Here is a 20,235-nt window from a genome sequence, read left to right on the forward strand (position 1 = left end):
GTCCAGGCTGGAATGGACAATCTCCAATTTACATGACCAGGTCGAGAGAACTAGTATTGGGTCAATTGAAAGCTTTAATTATTAAAATTCAGATTATACCAATGACAAAATACGATTCCATGTTTTTTTTAAAAGTGGTTTTAAAAATCTCTGCTGGTAGACCCTTAATACGGGAAAGACAAATATACCATGTTTAATAGAATAGCGTGTATACCATTATAACATTCAGTGCAAATTCTTTCCTTCCAAACTACAATCTGCCATGCATCCTTTACAGTTTTTAACAGTAAGCATTTCAACCTACAAAGCATTATACACCTACGCACCCCGTGTTCAAGGTTCCAATACAATTACGCATGGGGTACTGCTGCCTGACATGATTTAGTGACACTCAGGAAACTACGTTTCGAGCTATATATAACCATATTATTCTCCATTGCTGAATTTGCCATAGTAAGCTTTAAACATCTTTTAAGGTGAAGATAGCTCATAATCTGAATTTCTGATTTAGCCAGGGAAATGTGCTGAAGTACAACTAAAATATTAGTTAGAGTTTGTCAATGCAGATGACTTTGGAGATGGTGCAGGCCTGCCGGGGTAGCCAATGGCGTTCCTTCAGGATGGGCGTAAAGTGATTATATTTTTTCAGTTCCTGAACGAGACATGCTGTTGTTGCCCTAAGTGGCGCCAGTGTGGAGTCTGGGAGGCCATGGAGCAAGGCATTATTACCATCCAGAGTCGAGGGATTGAACAGAAGTTCTGAAGTTGCTTCCTGGAAAAACGGATGAACTTTAGAATAAAGAGCCAGTACTAGGCTGTCTTCATTTTTTTGTAAATATGTTCCATGAGGGGGTGATCGATATCCAGGGTGAATCCAAATGACCTGCCATGAGGTGAAAGTTGGAATTTGAAGCCATCTATGTCCATGCCATTGAGACAGATTTGTACTGTTTGTTTGTTGTTCTTGGCACATATCAGGAATTCTGGCTGTTCAACAACCTGCTGAGCATCTCCCTGAGTATTATTGTTAAATTAACCTAAATTCATGAGAACGTTTATATCCATTCACGCCAATATTCAAGACCTTCTCTTTCAAACATAGACTTGTCCCACATCACTCCTGTCACTCTGTCATTTACTCTTCAAACTCTAAACTCCAGGGTAACCATCTCCCTAACACAACCTGGCAAAATATCCTTTTCTTCTGCATTTTCTGCACTTCTACCTGAAAGAAGGTAGTATTAACTACATGTACATACACTATTTTTCATACTTATTTTCTGAACCTTTTTTTGACATTTCTCAGTATGGTTTTGCGAGTGTAGAAGGGATCTTTTTCATCCTGACGAAGCAGCCAGGGGAGGGGTTCGAAACATGTTGACGACATAGGAGAAACTGTTCATCATAGGATTGTACCTCCAAACTATTCCCCACTTTTAATAATACCAGCTCCAAGGAATATTAAAGTTTTGTAGTCCATAGAGCCAGGTATTGTTTAATATAGAATCACTTTTTCACTCATTCCTGACCCTTCTACTCTCTTTCCTACACAACACATAGTTTTTCAAGAACAGTGATCCCGCGTAGTCGTAGGTCGTAGCACGCCCCGTCCCGCAGCGGGGCGGGAAGAGACCCGTGATTAAGCATAACACCAAGGCTGTGTGCTTTCCACCACTGTAGGAAACACGCGTAGTCTGGGAGGACACGGTTATGTATCAGCTTGACGGTGGATCTTTTTGTTTTTTATACATTGACTAGAGGAGGACGTATCCACCTCCATCGCTCTTCTGAGCACAACCTCTTCACTCCCCCTTTTGTTTTTTTTAATGCATTTGTAACCTCCCATTACGACTAGACTTTTTACTGGTATTGTTACACGGTCTGCTTTATAAGTCGGTGAACACTATTTTATTGGGGATTTTAGCCAGCTCAGGCAATCTGTTGTCTCTGGTTTGCACTCCCTCCCTCCCGTCATTGCCGCACTTAATGTCCCCAGTGCCGTTACCACACCACCACCTCCCATCCTCCATGCATGAGCATTCCTCACTTTGTTTCCCTTACATCGTCATGCATACTTTTAGCGTGGCGCCTGTCTAACGAGCTCTGCACTTTCTTTTGCTTACAGCTTCGGCGCTGCATCTCCCCCATCCACAAAGCAAGGCAAGGGTGCAATACCACAGGCTGTTACTAGGTGTCCCTGTGGAGCTATAAATAGAATAGACCTCTATTAGCTACATTAGGCACTGCACCCACAGGGGCACATAGTAAGAGCCTGTGCTGCAGCACCCTTTCCTTGCCCGTGCATTTGCTTTTTCTTACATGCGTTTAGCCTCGTGGTTCGGCGATAGCTCCTGCATTTAGAATAAAATAAAAGATTTGCAATGCAATTGCTCGAGCATTGCTGAAAGTTTGAGCTATTCACGTTGCATTATTATTAGCAACGCCAGTAGCTCAAACTTTCAGCAATGCAACACCTATTGTATTGCAAATGTTTGTTTAGGATGTCAACTGGACAGACCAGATGTTTTCTTTCTCCCATACGGCAGCTTGAATATCCATTGTGTCACAGTATGAAACGATAAACACGTTTCTACGCAGTTCTTAGGAGCTCACCACACATGCGGAACAAGGGAGTAAAGGACTGCTCCCAGTATGCCCATGCTACATCATCATCAGGATTCACATAACCAAAGTTCCAGCTGCAGTCAAATCACCATCAAGATCACAGTCTACAGATTATACAGCTAATAGATTACAATTCTCGTTTTCTTAACTCCTTCATCTGAGGACTACATTTTACAGGTGATGGTAGTACCAGGCTCCCTCTGGTTAGCCCCTTCCACAAGAATGAGGCCATTGAGTTGGGTCTGGTCTACTAAGGTCAAAGCCGCAGTCATGAATTCGGGGGATGGCAGCTTGGACTGAATCGGAGCAGAGCCTTGATGGCAGGACCAAGGTATACTTTTGGGAATGTGAAGGCAGCTGCACTCAGTGTTGGTGGGAGCAGGTTGATAAAGCCCTCCAAAAACTCATCGTGGGTATCTGACCCACTGTGCACCTATGAAGCCCATGCTAGATAGGCAGGCGCGTCATTTGGTGTAGTCACCAGAGAGGATGTAGCTGCAGGCAGCCATGTGGGCTCTGGGTGTATAGTCCTGTGGACGAAAACCTATCTAGTGATGCTCTCTCTCCCCACAAGGAAATAGGCAATGAGGTGGGAAAGCGACAGGCGGCCCCAGAAGGGAATGTACACGAGCATCCACCTACATGGAGGAAACACAGAGGATCCGCTGGGTTGCTGGATAGTGCTAGTTAAGGGCCACTGTGTTGAAATGGCATGACAAAACAAACACAGTTATAGTTCCTGGAACAACTGAAGTAATCACCAGCCAGGAGACATTCCTAACTATCTGCAGAAAATCTTTTCTCACAGGCTATTAAACTGTTTTTAGGCTACCTCAGTGCTCACTACAACTCGTGCTACAGCCAGCAGCAAAAAATGGAACAATCAAGACATGGCTCTCATGGAGGCCTAGAGGTCAGTGAGCACAACACAATATCTATGCTGTTGTATTTCCAAATTTAAGACAGTTATTTTTGATGCTGTAGGGTCGTATGTCGTAATATAGGCCCAAATATGGAGCTTCCACAATTATCAGATCCACTATATGAAACAGCACTATGTCGTCAAAGTAGATATATGTATAGCGAAATATATAGATTTACTATACTTTACCAGACATCTACATACGTTGAAGATATAGTGGTAGTCAGTATTTTGGATGCAATATTGTTGCTGGTCGATATTTCAACTGCAACATAGGGGTTCCTCAATCAGCTGGAGTTTTCGTAGTCATAAAAGTAAATTCACACTAAGTACGTATCCAGGGAAGTGCTTTAAAGTTCACGTTGCAACCACATTCCTCGTATGAATAGATATTTCTTTAGCCTTACTTTGAAGAATTTCACGGTTGTTTGCCTGCAGCTTGTCAGCATCAAATGTAGTTACAATACCCTCATCACTTCAGTGAGGTGCTCCACATACAACATTGTAGTAGGTTACTTTTTGTTATGGAATCCTATTGCATTTCATAAGCACACATTTTGCCATTGGTACAGCTTTGTAGCCCTTTCGGTAGCCAGTGCCCTTCCAGATAGATTTGTCATCACAGACAGGAGTCTAATACATGTTAGTATGATGTGTTATGGGTGATTTTGTCAGGTCGTTTTCTTGGTAAGGTGGGTAGGTCTCTCTGAGCTGTGGATGTATGATTTTGCTCTTTTGACAATTAGGAAGTGATGGCTTTGCCAATTCCTTATGCATTTTCTAGGTCGGGGGACGTGTCCATGCTCGGTGGAGGAGAGTGTGTGTGTCTCTTTGTGTGATGCTTCTTGGTGGCAGGTGGTTTTGGGTACTGTCATAGCTGTCAACATGGCATATCTGGGATGTATAGTAGTATAAGAGTTCTGTCCAATGTGTCCTGTTGGATGTTACAGTCATATCCCAATAGGAAGCGATCATGTTAGCAATGTAATCGTCTGGCTATCTACACGGCATATCTGTGATTTGTTGGATGTACATAAAGTGTTCTCTCTAATGTGCTCTATTGGTGGTTCGTATGTCATTTTTAGGTCTTGCCTAGCGTTGCAATGCATGCGCTCCTCGCTTTGCGAGGCATGCAGTATATACTATAGTGGGGAAGCTTTCTGGAAGCTCCACCCACTCTCCGCCCATCCTTTTGATTGGCTTACATCCTAAATGCTGCCTTCTGATTGGTTTTAGGCTTGTTAGTCCCTATTCCTGAAGGCCATGTTGTCATTTGTATCCTTCCCTGGCTATTGGCCCCTTTACTCCAACACTATTTTCTGCCATGTGTCCCCCCCGCCCCCTCCCGCATTTCGTGACTTTTCGCACCACCCTCACCCCCCCACTCCCGTTCGTGCCTTCTTATATGCTCGCACTCCCATTTCTAATGCAATACGTCTCGCGTAAATGTGATTCGTATTGCATTGCAAATGCTTGTTTTAAAGTAGTGCGCAGTCATTTACAGGCAGGCACGACGGAGCCGTAGTGTACCGGAATTGACATCCTGGGGTGCACCGGAAAACAACCCTTGGTTGCTCCGGAAGTCTTGTTTTACGTGGAGCTTGAGCCACCACGCTAGCACTGCTCTGTTTAGTTTCCTGTTCCCACCCCCTCCCATTGTCCGCGTTCCTTTTGTTCCCGCCCCCCTCCCACTGTCTGTTGTCTCGCAGCTCGTGGGCCATGGACATGCTTTGGTGACCGCTGCCATCACTGGTAATGGCCGCGGCTTCAGGTGTGTAGACAATGTCCTTGCGCATCTCATATACATTAAACCTACGGCGCCGGTGGCTGAGGTGTACCAACTAACGGCATGTGCATATAAACACCTCCAATGGCCACGGGGTCAGGTTTACATACCAATGCCACGTTCAGGGGACATTTACTAAACCTGTGGCTCAGGTGTACTACCTAAGGCGCGTGCCTATGCAATCCCTTGTGCATCACTGGTGATGGCCGCGGGTTCAGGTGTGCACACAATGGCCTGGCGCATCTCATATTCATTAAACCTACGGCGGTGGGGACTGAGGTGGAGATGCCGTTGAGGTCAGCTTGTACCGCTATCTCACCAGCTGCCCGTCCTGGGAATTTACCACAGTGAAGCGGACACCGGGCTCGGTGGGCTGCCAACATGCTCCTCGGTGAGAACTTCCATGGGCGCCCCTGAAGCAATCCACTCGTATTCCGGGTAGCACAGCTGGGCCCATGCCAGTGGAGCTCCCAGAGTAGAGGTGCCATTGAGGTCAGCGTGTTCCGCTATCTCATCGGCTGCCCGTCCTGGGAATTTACCACAGTGACGCGGACACCGGGCTCGGTGGGCTGCCAACAGGCCCCTCGGTGAGAACGTCCATGGGCGCCCCTGAAGCAATCTACTCGTATTCTGGGTGGCACAGCTAGGCCCACGCCACTCGAGTTCCACCTTCAATCCATCACTTTTGCCAGCAAAACAAGCCCCGCTCTTTATAAACACTCTGAATCCCGAGACACCCCTTTAACGCGAAATTCTCCAAGGCATGCAGGTTCGCGATATGCAAAAGGTAGGAAAGGGAACGGATACTGACTTGTTCAGAATTGTGCAATAATCCCCAAGGTGCAGTGGGAGGGCGGTGTTTGTGTATGTTTGTTTATCTTTAAGAGTCTGGCTGTATATTCATCGTATTGTAACATGTTGTATACCTTGGGGTGGGTGCAAGCGTGAAGAATTTAATTGCGCAAGTATCCACCCTGTGTGTGAGTATGTAGACGCAGTGTCCATGCTTGTCTGTCAGTGTGTGTCTGGGGTCCCGTGTGTGTCTAGGGTCCCATGCGTGTGGCGCTCCGAGGGTCGAGGTCCCGTGCGCAGGCTTGCACCAGTGTTTAGGAAGCCGAGCGGTCTTGGTACCCCAGGCACAGCTCCCGCCCCTCCCTCTTCCTCCAGACATCCCTTATCACAGCTCTTGCCCTCACTCGCCCCAAGCCTTCCTTTCCTGCTATTACCCCAGTCGCTCCTCCATCCTTGTTCTACCCTCCACTTCGACCATACTGTATCTTGAATCTCCCGCCCCCTACCCTCCCGACCCATTTAATTACCTAGCATTGTGGTTATCTGCTTATATGCTTGCTTGATTCTCCTTTGTGTGCATCGTGTTGGAGCTTGTGCAACACTTTCACTGCTTTTATGTTGCTTAAACAATCCAAAGTGACGCAGAAGAAGGAAGGATAATATGTTGCATGGCTAAATACTTATTAGGTCCGAAAGGCCAGACCGATTGCATTGCAAATCCTTGTTTGAATGGTTAGTGCTAGCATATCTGGGTTGTTTTGGATTTGTGTGATTGGCTATTGCTTGACACCAAGTCAGCACATCAACTATTTAATCAGCAATCAGTTGGTGACATGAGCAGAACTTATGCAATCTTTTAAAGACCCAGATTTTACCTAATCGTCTTTGGCTGAAAGATGTCAAGTTTAAACAGGAACTCTTGCTCAATGACCATCTCAGACTGTCTCCAGTGAAGTGAGCCCTAGTTGAACCATGTCTTAAACCCTTGCCAGACTAGCCCACTAAAGATCTCAGGGCGACTCATGAAACGGTTTATATAAAAAACAAAATCTATTTTGGGATTTTATATAGTATGGGCACAGTCCTACTGACAAAGGAGAGCTTTATTGGCTGTAAGGTATAATGTGTACTAGCAAACAGGATAAGATCAGACAACAAAATCACACTGAATTAGAAAAATCCAGATTCCACAGTTTCTTATCCCCATATATGACCGGTAAGAGAATCAATTCACAAAGCAAAATCATATACACTTAGAAATTCTTTTTTAAAAATATTTATTTTAGTGTTTTTATGTACAACATAACACAGGCTTATAGAGTGGGCAATGGTAGCATGATTACGTCATCAGTACAATACGTTGTCACACATTCGACCTCCAATTAACATAAAAACAACAGCCTAAACAGTTGCGTCAGCAAGGTTCCCTATTTTCTTGTTCCACACCAGTAGGTAACGAACAGGGTATTTGATGGTCCAATGACAGCATAGTCATGTCTAAAAAGAGAAAATAAAAGATATGTGGAAGTGTGGAGTGGAAATGCGGCAAGTAATAATGGCCATGGACGTCCCACACCTGTTCCCCGCATGCTTCTTAAGGAAGCGGGGGCGGGGGGGGGTGGGGGATCCGGTAACAGAGGGAAGGGGGATCAGCCCAAGTGGGGGAGACAGCACTGTGTCTCAATTCGTATCTCACAGGAGGGTCTCCTCCTAATGGCCAGTGTAGGGGGTTTCTAGTGTACATGGAGGCAAACAGACTTGCCCCACATGAATCCAGGTGACCTGTCTAGTGTCACAGGGAAGAAATCAGGGAGGGTCCAGGTATCAGTCAGGGTGGGTGATTATAATGTCTTCCCTCCTTGTTCCCAATGCATACTTCACAGCACTCCTTATCTGTTGTGTCCCCTCCCCCGGAGCGTACAATTGTAAGCGCGTCCGTCTCTGCACGTGTCCATTTCAATGGTGTACTTAGCCAACATTTAATATCTGGGGCTGTGGACACCTTCCATGCAATTTGACGTTTAAAAAGGATAAAAGCTAAATTAAGAAGCCTGTGTAGGTGTTTATCCCCCTTGGCCTTGGGTCGGATTCCCAAGAGACAGGATTCAGGTGTGGGTGAAAGTGTGTGGTCTGCAATCACGGCTATGGTCTCCGTCACTTCCCCCAAGCTCTCTGCAACTCTGTGCACGCCCAGACCTATGATAAAAACCTGCATCAGATGCTCCGCACCTGGGACACTCAGAGGATGGTTCGGAGAATATGCGTTTAATGCGGTGTGGTGCAAGGTAAGCTTGATGTATGCAATCAAACTGCATCAACTGAAAACGTTGACTGTGGGACACCCCTTTGACTTGCTGGAGCGCCTGGGACTATTGCTTATTCATTAGTGGTTGTAGCAGGACTGAGGTCCACCCGGCCCTTGCCCCCTCGGTCACCCCCTGCCTGGTAAAATTTAACGCATTGTACAGGACGGTAATGGGGGCACAGTGATTGGGGTGGTTGTGCTTCGCTGGCAACCCTAGTGGTGTGTAATACATGTTACGCCAGAAATTGATGAGCCACCACCCCATAGGTGTCCATGAGGCCCTGGAAGGACATAAAGCACCCATCATGATATAAGTGCCCTAGGAGATCGATCTATTGCCGCCTTCCATGGCATTAAGGGAATACGTTGAGCCTTCCGTCGAAGTTCTGGTAGCTGCCATACCCAGATGAGCGGCGAGTATCGCGGTTGATGTCCCTTTCCACCCACATACTGTTGCCAGCTCAACCGAGTCACCTTCATATGGCATGACTCCAAATACATACGGGTCCCGTAATCCGACAACCATGTATACATCTGGGTTTCCCCAAGAATCCTACGAATGGCTGCCCTCTCGGGGCAAGCAGCTGTGCTCAGCTAACGCATCAGCCATTTGGCTGTGCAGCCGCATAATATAACTTGCAGTTGGGGGCACCTAGCCCTCCAACTAGTTGCAGCCCCTGTTGTATGGGGAGCGCCTTCTACCTGCCCACATATGAGCTCCGCCAGGGTGCTATGCAGATCTCGAAAGAATTACCTGGGAAGGAAAAGTGGCAGCGCCGAGAAGTAGAATAATAGCCGGGGTAGTACCAGCATCTTAGAAATTTCCATTCGTCCCAGTGGAGACAGTGGCAAGGACATCTAAAAGGGGAGGGATTTACAGACAGATACCAGAGCCCTATCTACACTGCCCTCCCTCAAGTCTCTGTCCACATGATACATTTGGAGATCCAGGTAGTTAAACGTACCACAACACCACTTTAGTCAAAAACTCAGTACGGTCTTCAGTTTAGGTTCAGGGGAACAGGCACAACCTCTCCCGGGTCACCTTAAGATCTGATACCACGCTAAATTCCTCCAGCACTGCTATCAGGGCCGGGAGCGAAGTGGCAGCGTCCCGCAGGTACACCAGTGCGTCGTCCAAATAAAGGGAAACAATATGATGTTAACCATGTTCTAGTATCCCCTATTGCCGCGCCTGCAGCCACACACTGCAGGCCAGATGTTCCATGGCCAGGGCAAAGAATAAGGGGGACAGCCCTGCTGATACTCTTTTCAATGTCAAATCTGTCAGAAATCCTCAAGTCTGTTGGAACCTGCGCTGTTGAGTTCTTATACAAGGTGCAGATCCAGGCGAGGTATTTCGGTTCCATGCTCATACCCTCCAGAGAAGCCAATAGGTAATCCCACCCCAGGGTATCAAATGCCTTCCCTATGTCCAAGGACATCGCTACCTGTCCCCGGGCACCAGCTGTGGTAAAGTCCACCATGCACAACAGTTGGCAAATGTTTAGGAAGGTACTACGCCCAGTATAAAACCCAACTGATCTTCATGTACAAAGGTACCAATGACGGGGCGTAACCTGCTGGCCACCACCTTCCCCAGTATTTTATAATCTAGATTTTAAAAAGATAGGGGATGGTAAGAATGGACGTCTAGGGGTTCATGACTTGGTTTGGGAAGAACCACAATCAGCACTACCCTGAGTGATTCTGGAAGCTGGCCCAACAGTCTTGCCCCATCAAATAGGTCTAAGAGTTTCTGAGAAAGGTAACTCCATAGCAAACAATATCTCCATTTTACCGAAAGGGGTCATCTCCCAATCTGGGTGTCAAGTCCAGGCCCCGGGCAGTTCACTCTGATGCGTTCCCCGAGTCCCTTGTGTCTGACCCAGTGTCTTTTTTGTGATCCAGCCCTAGGGCCTCGAAAGGCCATGTTGCAGGGCCTCTGCAACTGCCTGTGTAGCTCCCTGGCAACCTGCTCTTAGGTGGGGTGACTGCTGTTCCCTCAATGCCTCCTGCACCAGGGTGCCAGCCACTCACTGGTCTCCTGGTCGCCGTCAGCGTTGTTCACCAGGCCCTTGGCATAGAGCCATATCCACACATCTTAGGGGGATGAGAAGAAACAAGTGGATTCACCGTCAATTATCTTAAGCATCACAGGGTAAAGCAGAGCATATTGCAGTCTCAGATCTCAGGAGACATTGCTTAACCACAGCGTACGAGTTGCACTGCTATTGCACTTCCACTGTGACGTCTGGACAGGCAACGATGATATCCATCTCAAACCTCCAGCGACCCTTCGATCTAAACAACTGCAGTATCAGGTCTCTATCTCTATAATTCAGGAGGCAGGCAATAACTGGCCTCGGGCGAGCTCCCAGGGGCGCCGGTCTGCCTGTTTTTTGATGCGCTTGCTTCACGGAAAATAATTTCAGCACTTTACCTTCCAGTACTGTATTCATCAACCAGTTCCCTCAAAAGAGTTCCGTGCTTGGGCGTTCAAACCGATCGGGGTAGCCAGGAAAGTATATATTGTTGCATCTGGAGTGGCCTTCCGCACCCTCTGCTCGTTGGTGAAGGGAGGTCCCTTCCACCCTCATGTTGCATAGCTGGGTTTGGAGGTCCAGCAACGTGGCCTGCATGGATGTCAGTGAGGACTCGTCCACCTGCTCAGCCAGCTTCCAATAGTCAGAGAGGAGCAGGTTTACATCCAGGGAGACGGCATCGATTTAATTTCCAATGATGTTTTAGTGTCCAGGATAGCATGCAGCACCTTCTTGAATTGGGGGGAGTGGCTGCGGAGGGTGACTTCTAGATTCATGGCACCGTTAGGGCCCTTGGCCAGACTTCTGGCAGGATTAGTCTTCACCATCAGGTCCTCCCAACCCCCCAGTGATTGGAACCCACAGAAAACCCAAAGTCTCCATGGATGGGTTCCTGGAGTGATCCAGACATTTCTATTGTCGACTTGCTGGACACTGCTCCATCGACAGGTATAACGAGCTCCCAAGACTTTATTGTAGTGCGGAGGCAGCAGTATTAATGTCACACTGCGGGTATGGGGTGCAGTGCAGCAGCAATCGTGGGGGAGGGCAGGTTCTGGCCACTGTTATTTCAGAGATGTCATTAAGAAGCAGAGCAGGGCATATCCAAGGAGTCCTTGATCCAGTCCCTCTACGCTAATAGTCACTCACCCTGCACACTCCAACCATGGGGCCAGGCATCTGGGGCCTTCCTCTACCGTCCTTCCAAGACCAGGACCCCCAGATGGTCCCATAGAGGCAGGCCGCGTGGCATTCAGGGGTCATCCCAGGACACAGCCCACTTAGGGCAGGGCCTCAGCAGCTCCTCTGGGGCCCCTACCAAAGGTATGGCAATTTGTAGGCAAGTGTGAACTGGTGAACTGCTCCACAGGGCTCTTCTTCTCAGGTTGCCAGGCTGTCCGATTGAATCAGTGGGCCTCCGCATGGTAGCACTAACTCGATTTTGTAGAGAATTAAGGAGATCTTTGTGGTCTATGTTCAGTGGTGAGACCTTTGTGGTCTATGTTCAGTGGTGATGTAAGCTTGAGAAGGACTGAGATGCAGAGCTCTCCCCAGTTCTTGGTCACAGTTGTATTTTGTGCACTGTAAGTTTCCTGCAAGCCAAGCTAGATTGGTTGAATGTCTAAAAAACTTATAGTCGAAATACGCTCTTTCACTTACACAATTTATGTTCATAATTGTGCACATTGAGCCCATGCGACACATGAATTTGGTAAGCACTTGTGTAAGTAAATAGGCGATTTATCATAATTTAGCTCGAGGGCCATTTTGGATTATAGGTGCAGCCTGAATGGCAATGCATGGTCTTGTTATGATTTACTTTCAATTTTTGGGGATTATTTTATTTAAAAATAAGCACCTTTTATCAGTACACTGAGTTTCTACGATATTTCAGCAGAACCTCTGTTGATTTAAAAGGGTGCCGCCATTTTGCTTTGTAGACAGATGTTTACCCGTGATTAGGCAAACAGAAGAGCGGTGAAGGGCAAAGGGGTACCTTGAGGCTCAAGTACACATCTCTTGTGTATTGCTTCATTTGCATAAGCACGTGTTTACAAGCGAACATTATAGCCATGTGTAAAAAAAACACCACTGACCGCATTAGCATTTGGAAATACTGAGGAGATTCACGCAAACGTACCTGTCCCTTGGAGGACCCGGAATGTGGTCGAACTTTCTGTGGATGTATTCCAGGTAGCAGCAGTATGCTGAGAATAAGACGACAACAACTGTGCAGAGAGGCGCGAGGCAATAAGTGGCCAGAAATGACCAGGCGGGGTAGAGAAAATCCAGCATTTTTGCAAGGAAAGTAAGAGGCTTTCTTAGTCTGACTGACTGCTCTATTTGTCGATTCCAGCTTTTCCCTCCCTCTTCCTGGTCTGCCTCAGGAGGACACGTCCCTCTCGATATTAAAAGGCAAAGTACAATCGACATCTGCCAGAAATCCTTTGGCACCGTTAGAAAGTCTGACTAGCAGCAGACTTTAAACATCAGGCTGCGCGCTGTGGCCACAGGGTAATATCAGCTGTGTTTGAAGAGCGGGTGAGGTTTTATCAGGCAGAGCTGGACTCACTATTAGTGGCGTTGCCTGAAGACTTCGAGGGGTTTTTAGGGTGATATTTGTATTGCATTTATATATCGCTTACAACCCCTGACGAGGCGTCTAAGCGCATTTCTGGCGAGTAGCAGGCTACTGCGGAACCCATAAATGATTAGTAGTGAATTCGTATATGGAAAATATGGAAGTAATTTGAGTGGTGGATATGTTAGTTAGTTATTTGGATTGAGAAGGCTAGAGGAGGAACAGAGGGAAATATGTTTAAAAGGGGTAAATTGAAACAGGCATATGAGAGACTAAAATTCAAGGAGTGAGAGGCAGATTATGACCTGTGCATGTTGCTACTGATTCATCCCAAACGGTCTGATAGTAGTCCAAGTGTTGTGGCTTTCTGTCTGACACAAACATGTGAAGTAGCTTTCAATTTTGTAGGAATTATTTTATTTTAAAATAAGCACCTTTTATCAGTACACTGAGTTTCTACGATATTTCAGCAGCAACTCTGTTGATTTAAAAGGGTACCGCCATTTTGCTTTGTAGAAAGATGTTTGTTTACCCGTGATTAGGCAAACAGCAGAGCGGTGAAGGGCAAAGAGGAAACCTCAAGTACACATCTCTTGTGTATTGCTTCATTTGCATAAGCACGTGTTTACAAGCGAACATTATAGCCATGTGCAAAAAAAATACCACTGACAGCATAGCATTTGGAAATACTGAGGAGATTCACGCAAACTTACCTGTCCCTCGGAGGACCCGGAATGTGGTCGAACTTTCTGTGGATGTATTCCAGGTAGCAGCAGTATGCTGAGAATAAGACGACAACAACTGTGCAGAGAGGCACGAGGCAATAAGTGGCCAGAAATGACCAAGCGGGGTAGAGAAAATGCAGCATTTTTCCAAGGAAAGTAAGAGGCTTTCTTAGTCTGACTGACTGACGGCTCTTTCTGTCGATTCCAGCTTTTCCCTCCCTCTTCCTGGTCTGTCTCAAGAGGACACGCCCCTCTCGATATTAAAAGGCAAAGTACAATCGACATCTGCCAGAAATCCTTTGGCACCGTTAGAAAGGCTGACTAGCAGCAGACTTTAAACATCAGGCTGCGCGCTGTAGCCTCAGGGTAATATCAGCTGTATTTGAAGAGCGGGTGAGTTTGTAGGTCTCGCCTAGCGAATGCAGCGCAGCTGCTTCGCTTGGCGAGACTCTTTCTATTGTTGCCGCTTTCTGTGCCGAATGGGGGCTTGGGGGGCAGCCGAGCAGGGCGAGGATTGGGGGGGGGGGGGGGGGGGGGGCGGCCATTTTGTATGTTTTTTTGGTCTACATTTGGGACTAGCCCAATTGTAGCCCAATATTTGAAATCGTAGCCCAATAGTGTAACCTAAGCGAATAGTGTAATTTCGCGCCTCCCCAGCCACCATTTTAGGTTTGGTGACCTGGTGGCTGGGAGCGCTGGCGCTTAGGTTTTTGTCAGGATTTGGTCAGGCCTGGTGCGGTAATTTTAGCATTGTGAGCAGTTTCTTTGGTCGCGATTTTAATATGGCTGGTGGCGATTATTGGGTGATCGAAGCCCTGAGGCTTCTCAAGGAGGCAGTGCGGATGGATCTGTTGGCCCCGGAGGCGTCGATTGCCCTGCACCCGGTGAGTCGCGCTTCGGCCGGGGTGGCGGCAGCCGTCGCGGCTTGCTCGCCCCCCCGGAAAGCCGGTGTGGGTAAGGTGAGTGCTGGGGGCCGCGCATATGTCAGGAGCACAGCCCCTGCTGTCCCTGAATCATTGGGTGGTGTCGCAGGAGGCGCGGGAGTGTGGGCGGCCGGTAACGGTGCGGTACGGCGCGGCGGGGAAGCGCGTCTCGCGTCTCCCCGCCGGGTAGTGTTTCCGTTGGGGGCCGCTCGTATACCAGGGGAGAGGACCCGGCGGTGTCTGCGGCGAGTATGCCTGCAGGTGGGGGCCGCTCGAATAATAACGGAGCGGGCCCTGCTGGGTTATTAGCGGAGTTGCAGCAGAGCAGCGCGCTGCTCGAGAGCCCTGTCCGGACTGCGGGGAGGAGGCGGGGAGGAAAGGGGACGGTCACAGGAGGCACTATTGAGGCGGGAATGAGAACTCGGAGGGGGAGCGTGTCGCGTGCCCCCCCCTCCCCCCCCCCCCCGAGGTCCCAAGCTGAGAGGGGCCGCTCCTATGCTAGGAGAGCGGCCCAAAATTTTATAAATAGGCAGGTGGCACCATGTGAGGCACTGGGTGGGCTGGGCAGGCACGTGAGGGAAGAGTCTTCTCGGTTGCTGGGGTTTGGGGGTGATAAGGCTTCTCTGGCTGCTGGGAGGGAGGTTGGGGAGGGCGGTTTTGGTGCAGGCTCGCGTGGCAGGTGAGGTGGGCCCCAGGGGTCAAGTGGTGTTTGGGGTTGGGTCAGGGCAGGAAGGGGGTGGGGCGGATGGGGGAAGAGTCCCCTTTACTGATAGAGTCTGAAGGGAGTGAGCGGGACTGGGCGGGCCTTGACCTTTTCTCGTCTTGGGAGGAAGGGGTGTCTGGGGCACAGGGGACGGGGGAGCAGGGGGGGGTTGGTCAGGGTGTGGGGCCTGGGGTCTTGGGGGGAGGGGTTGATGACCATCTGGCCCGTTTAGCTAGTGGGGGGGTGCGACGGGCAGCGGGGGGTGACGCAGGGGAGGAGGAGGTTGGGTCGAGTTTTCAGAGGGGGTCTGGGGAGGGTTTCTGGAGTGGAGTGACGGGGAGGGTTGGTGGGGGAGGTTGTGGAAGTGGTAGATCTGAGTGCAGTGGGGCGGGCATGGGCAGCTAGCACTTTGGGTGCAAGTAAGAGGGTTGGGATGGGAGGCTGAAAAGAGGTAGGCCCAGCACACCAGACCATCCTTTTCTGTTGCAGGTGTTGGAACGACGACATGAGCATCACGGGGTGCCAGACTTGGTAGGGCTGGGAGCGACCCCTTGGCACCAAGGAGAAGGGAGGGTGGAGACTCGGGTGGCATACCCAGTACCGGCACGGGATCCCGGCGTGGGAGGCATAAGTAGGCCCGGAACGGGCTCGCCAGCCCCGACACCCACGGGGTCACAGCGCCCCGTGGGACAACGCGGTCGACGGAGCAACGTTGGACAGGAATTTATTCGAAGGGTTCATTCTGCGCCACCAGCGGGGAGCGCTGGGGGTGTGAGGCAGGAGGAGTTAGATTATGAGGAGGATAGTATGGAGGAGGGAGAGGTGCGAGATGTTGACGTGGAGGGAGAGGGGGGCCGAGTAATGTTGTGTCTAGTATTTTGCAGGTGTCACGACGTCCGGCGTTGCCCACGGGTCGGACAGCGAAATGGGAAGACGGCTCGGCCCCTCAGCCAGGATGCAGGGTGGAACGGCGGACGGAGTCCTTGGCGCCAGGTAATCGATCTTTGCTCGGGCGTCCTGTGATGGTGTCCGTGGGCGGATCTGAAAAGGAAGGGGGGGAGCGGGGGAGGTTGAACAAAGGTGCTTACGTGGTGGACGTTGGGGTAGGAACCGAGGATTCTGGTAAGGGTGCGGTTAAAGGGTCAGGTAAGAAGGTCAGAGACGTGGAGAGCATGACGGACAAGAAAGTGACGGGGGACGTTCAGTCAGGGGATGGGGAGACCAAGTTGGAGAGTAAGGAGGTGAAAATTAAACGGTTGCCATACATGGGGGTTACTAAACCGTTGGGTGCGCATTTGATGTTGTCTGCCAAAGAAAAGATTTGGAAAGGGGAATATGTTGAGATGCTCAAACTCCTTCATAGGGAAGTGAGGGCAAAGGAGAGTTCTAAGGAGGAGGAATTCGAGTTGGCTAAGAGGCCAAAGGTGCAGTTGGTGATAGAAAATTGGACGGCGGTGTTTCTCATATACGCTAGCGTCTATTGCGAAAAATTCCCGGATCGGTCGGTGGCCATGTTTAAATACATGGACGTCATCAGGAAGGCTCAAATTACGGGTGGTGGCTATGCCTGGGCGCAGTACAATGAGAAATTCCGGGCACGCATGGCGTGGGACCCGGAGGCAAAAATGGGAAGAGCTTGATTCGGACTTGTGGCAACATACGATGGGGCTATCGGGGTCTGGTAAAACTATTTTTACGGCTAGCGGGCTCCTGCTTGTGTATCGGCCCTTTTGAGGAGGCCCCACCCGTGGGGCGGAGGGGGGAGCAGGCAGAGGACAGCCGGGGGCAAAGGGGGCTTGCTGGGATTATAACAAAGGGTTGTGCACAAGGGAGTACTGCCGTTTCCGTTACAATTGCTCAGGGTGTGGAGGAAGACATGCTTTGGTCAACTGTTGGGGCGGCCAAGGGCAGGCGCACGGCTCACAGCAGTGGCAGTCGGGAGGATTTAAGGCAGGGGGTCAGCAGCAGCAGCAGATGGGAGGGGGGCGAGGGGCTAAGGGGCCTGGGCCCAAGGGCTCGTACTCCGGTTAATGTGGAGAACTTGTTGGCACCCTTGCGGGGGTATCTGGAGAGGGAGGCTGCGGAGCGGTTGCGATTGGGGTTTCAGGAGGGTTTCAGACTGGGGTACGAGGGGCCAAGTGTGAGGAGGTGGTCGGACAATCTAAAATCGGCAAGAGAGCACTTGCAGGTAGTGCAAGACAAGCTTGATAAGGAGGTGTGTGAGGGCCGCATGGCGGGTCCCTTTCACGACTGGCCTTTACCTAATTTGATTGTGTCACCCATTGGTGTGGTGCCTAAAAAAAAACAAGGTCAGTTTCGGCTCATTCAACATTTGTCGTGGCCTGAAGGGAGTTCATGATGACGAGCGGGAGACCGCTGTGTCGTATTCATCGGTTGACGTAGCCATGTCACTAGTAGTGACCGCGGGCGCAATAGCAATGATGGCAAAGTGCGACAAAGTCGGCTTTCCGGCTGCTTCCAGTTCACCCGGATGACTGGGATCTTTTGGGCATCCAGTTTGGCGGTCACTGGTACGTGGACAAAGCGTTGCCGATGGGCTGCTCTGTGTCATGCACGCTTTTTGAGTGTTTTAGCACGTTCCTACAATGGTTGTTTACGGCACGCACGGATCAACAAGGAGTTACGCACTACCTGGATGACTTCTTCTTTGTAAGCACCTCAGGCTCCACGGACTGCCAGACAGCTCTGGACAGTTTCAATGAGATCATGAGGGAACTAGGCGTGCCGTTGGCTCCCGAGAAGACGATGGGACCCAGCATGGCCCTTTCCTTTTTGGGTATTGAATTGGATTCACGGTTGATGGAGGCACACCTTCCTGTAGACAAAAAGCAGCAAATGTTGGGGCTGCTGGAAATCATGGTGGCAAAACAAAAGGTCACGGTGAAGGACATACAAGTACTGCTAGGTCACCTCAATTTTGCCTGTAGGGTGGTCAGAGTAGGGCGGACTTTTTGTAGGTGACTGTGTAGGGCATTGGCGGGGCAGAGGCCTCCACATCATCCCGTACGATTGTCAGCGGGAGTGCGGGAGGATTTGAGGATGTGGCAGTTTTTCTTGCAACATTTCAATGGCATTCCTTTGATGAGGGAGGCTGACATGCTGTGGGATGTTCAGATTTTTTCGGATGCGGCAGGGAATACTGGATTTGGTTTGTACTGGCAAGGGAGGTGGTGTGCAGAGCAGTGGCCTGAGGAGTGGTTGGAAGGGGGCAGGAGCATTGCTTTCTTGGAATTGTTCCCTCTGGTGGTGGCAATTACACTCTGGGGGGACCTCTTGGTACACAAGAAAGTAACTTTTAGAATTGACACTATGGCAGTGGTGCACATTGTAAATCGCCAGCCTGCCCGAGATGAGCAGGTTCTGAAGTTGTTGAGGGTCTTCGTGCTGGGCTGTTTGAAACATGATATTGCTTTTCGCGTGGTGCATGTGCCGGGGGTGGACAATGACATTGCGGATGCTATGTCTCGTTCGTAGTGGGGGAGATTCCGTGGGCTCGCCAAGGATGCGGACAGGACCCCGATCAGAATGCCGCACCAGCTATGGTACGTAGGCAACACAGGATGTGGCAACTGGTTCTAGGTTCCCTAGCCCACTCCACGAAAGCCGCGTATCTTGCAGCTTGGGAGAATTTCTTACGTTCTGAGGCACGGCGGCGGGCCTTGTTAGCGGCTAGGCAGGAGGATGTTATTCAGTTTATATTGGATTTGGTGGCGAAGGGTCTTACGAAAGTGACGATAGCAGGCAAGCTAGCGGGAATTGTTTTAGTCGGGAAGCTATTGTGGGGCTATGCCCCTTCCGCAGGGGAACTTGGGGCTTGTATGTTGGAGGGTTGGGCGCGGGAATGTGGGCGCGCATCCCGGTTGCGGAATCCTTTGTCATGGGAACTGTTGCAGGGGTTGATTGGGGTTTTGCCTGGTTTTTGTTATGACCTGAGGGAGGTGATACTTTTCTCCACACTGATGTCTTGGATGTTTTTCGGGGCTTTTCGGCTCTCGGAGTTGTTGGGGACCACAGCGGAAAAGGGGTTGTCTTGGAGGGAGGTTTCTTTTAGTGCCAACAGCGTTCACATATGGCTGAGGAAGGCTAAGATGGATCAGAGAGGCAGGGGAAAATGGGTTGCTTTGAAAAAGGGGCTGGCTCCGCAGATTTGTCCTTTTCAGTGGGGTTTGAGGTGGAGGTCTTTTTAGGGGGCTTTGGGGGTTTGGTCTTTGGGCATGGGGATGGGCGGTGTGTCAAGGCTTCACAGCTTTTAGCGGTACTGCGGAAAGCTTTGGACAGGCTGGGGATCGACAGCAGGGATTTTGGGACGCATTTGTTTCGTATTGGTGCAGCTTCAGAAGCTCACTAGAGGCTGGGAACGAGGGGACATTATGAGGTTGGGCAGGTGGTCTTCGGACTGTTATCAACGTTATGTGCGCAGCGTACCTGGGGGGTTATAGCGTATTTGTTCTTTTTTTTTCCTGCTGTTCACTCATGTTTCTCGTTGCAGGTTCGGTGATGGGTCCCCTTGCCAGGGAGATGTCCATTTGGATTGTCAGCCATTCTTTTGTGAAAAGGGCGCAGTTCCAGGCCCGATCGAGCTATTTTGGGGAAAACCTGGGGTTCAATAAAGAGCTTTTTTCTGTGGGTTGGCGTGGTAGGGGTGGTATGCGGTGGAATGAGCTATTGCAAGTGTTTAACTGGATTTTTGTGGCGGGTAGGTGCCCAGATGTTCTGGTACTTCACTTAGGCGAAAACGACATGGTCAGGGAGACGGGTTTGGCACTTATGTGTGGCATGAAGAGGGATTTGGCTTTGATTAACGCTC

The 20,235-nt window shown here is 49.8% G+C and overlaps 1 protein-coding gene across 4 annotated transcripts in view; it reads right to left on the bottom strand.

Annotated features, from left to right (window-relative positions):
- Positions 1-14,155, bottom strand: part of LOC146799131 (cholesterol 24-hydroxylase-like) — a 254,690-nt gene extending 240,535 nt beyond the window's left edge. For 2 of the 4 annotated variants that reach the window (XM_085626568.1, XM_085626569.1), the window contains exon 1: positions 12,616-12,958. In XM_085626568.1, the coding sequence (XP_085482694.1) occupies positions 12,616-12,908 (293 nt within the window). In that variant the 5' untranslated portion in view covers positions 12,909-12,958. Of the gene's footprint in view, positions 1-12,615; positions 12,959-13,769 lie in introns of those variants that run through there. The other 2 variants (XM_085626570.1, XM_085626571.1) reach the window with 2 other exon arrangements.
- Between the last annotated feature and the right edge of the window lie 6,080 nt (positions 14,156-20,235).

Source organism: Triturus cristatus, chromosome 9 (genome assembly GCF_964204655.1).
Source record: "Triturus cristatus chromosome 9, aTriCri1.1, whole genome shotgun sequence".
Lineage (NCBI taxonomy): Eukaryota > Metazoa > Chordata > Amphibia > Caudata > Salamandridae > Triturus > Triturus cristatus.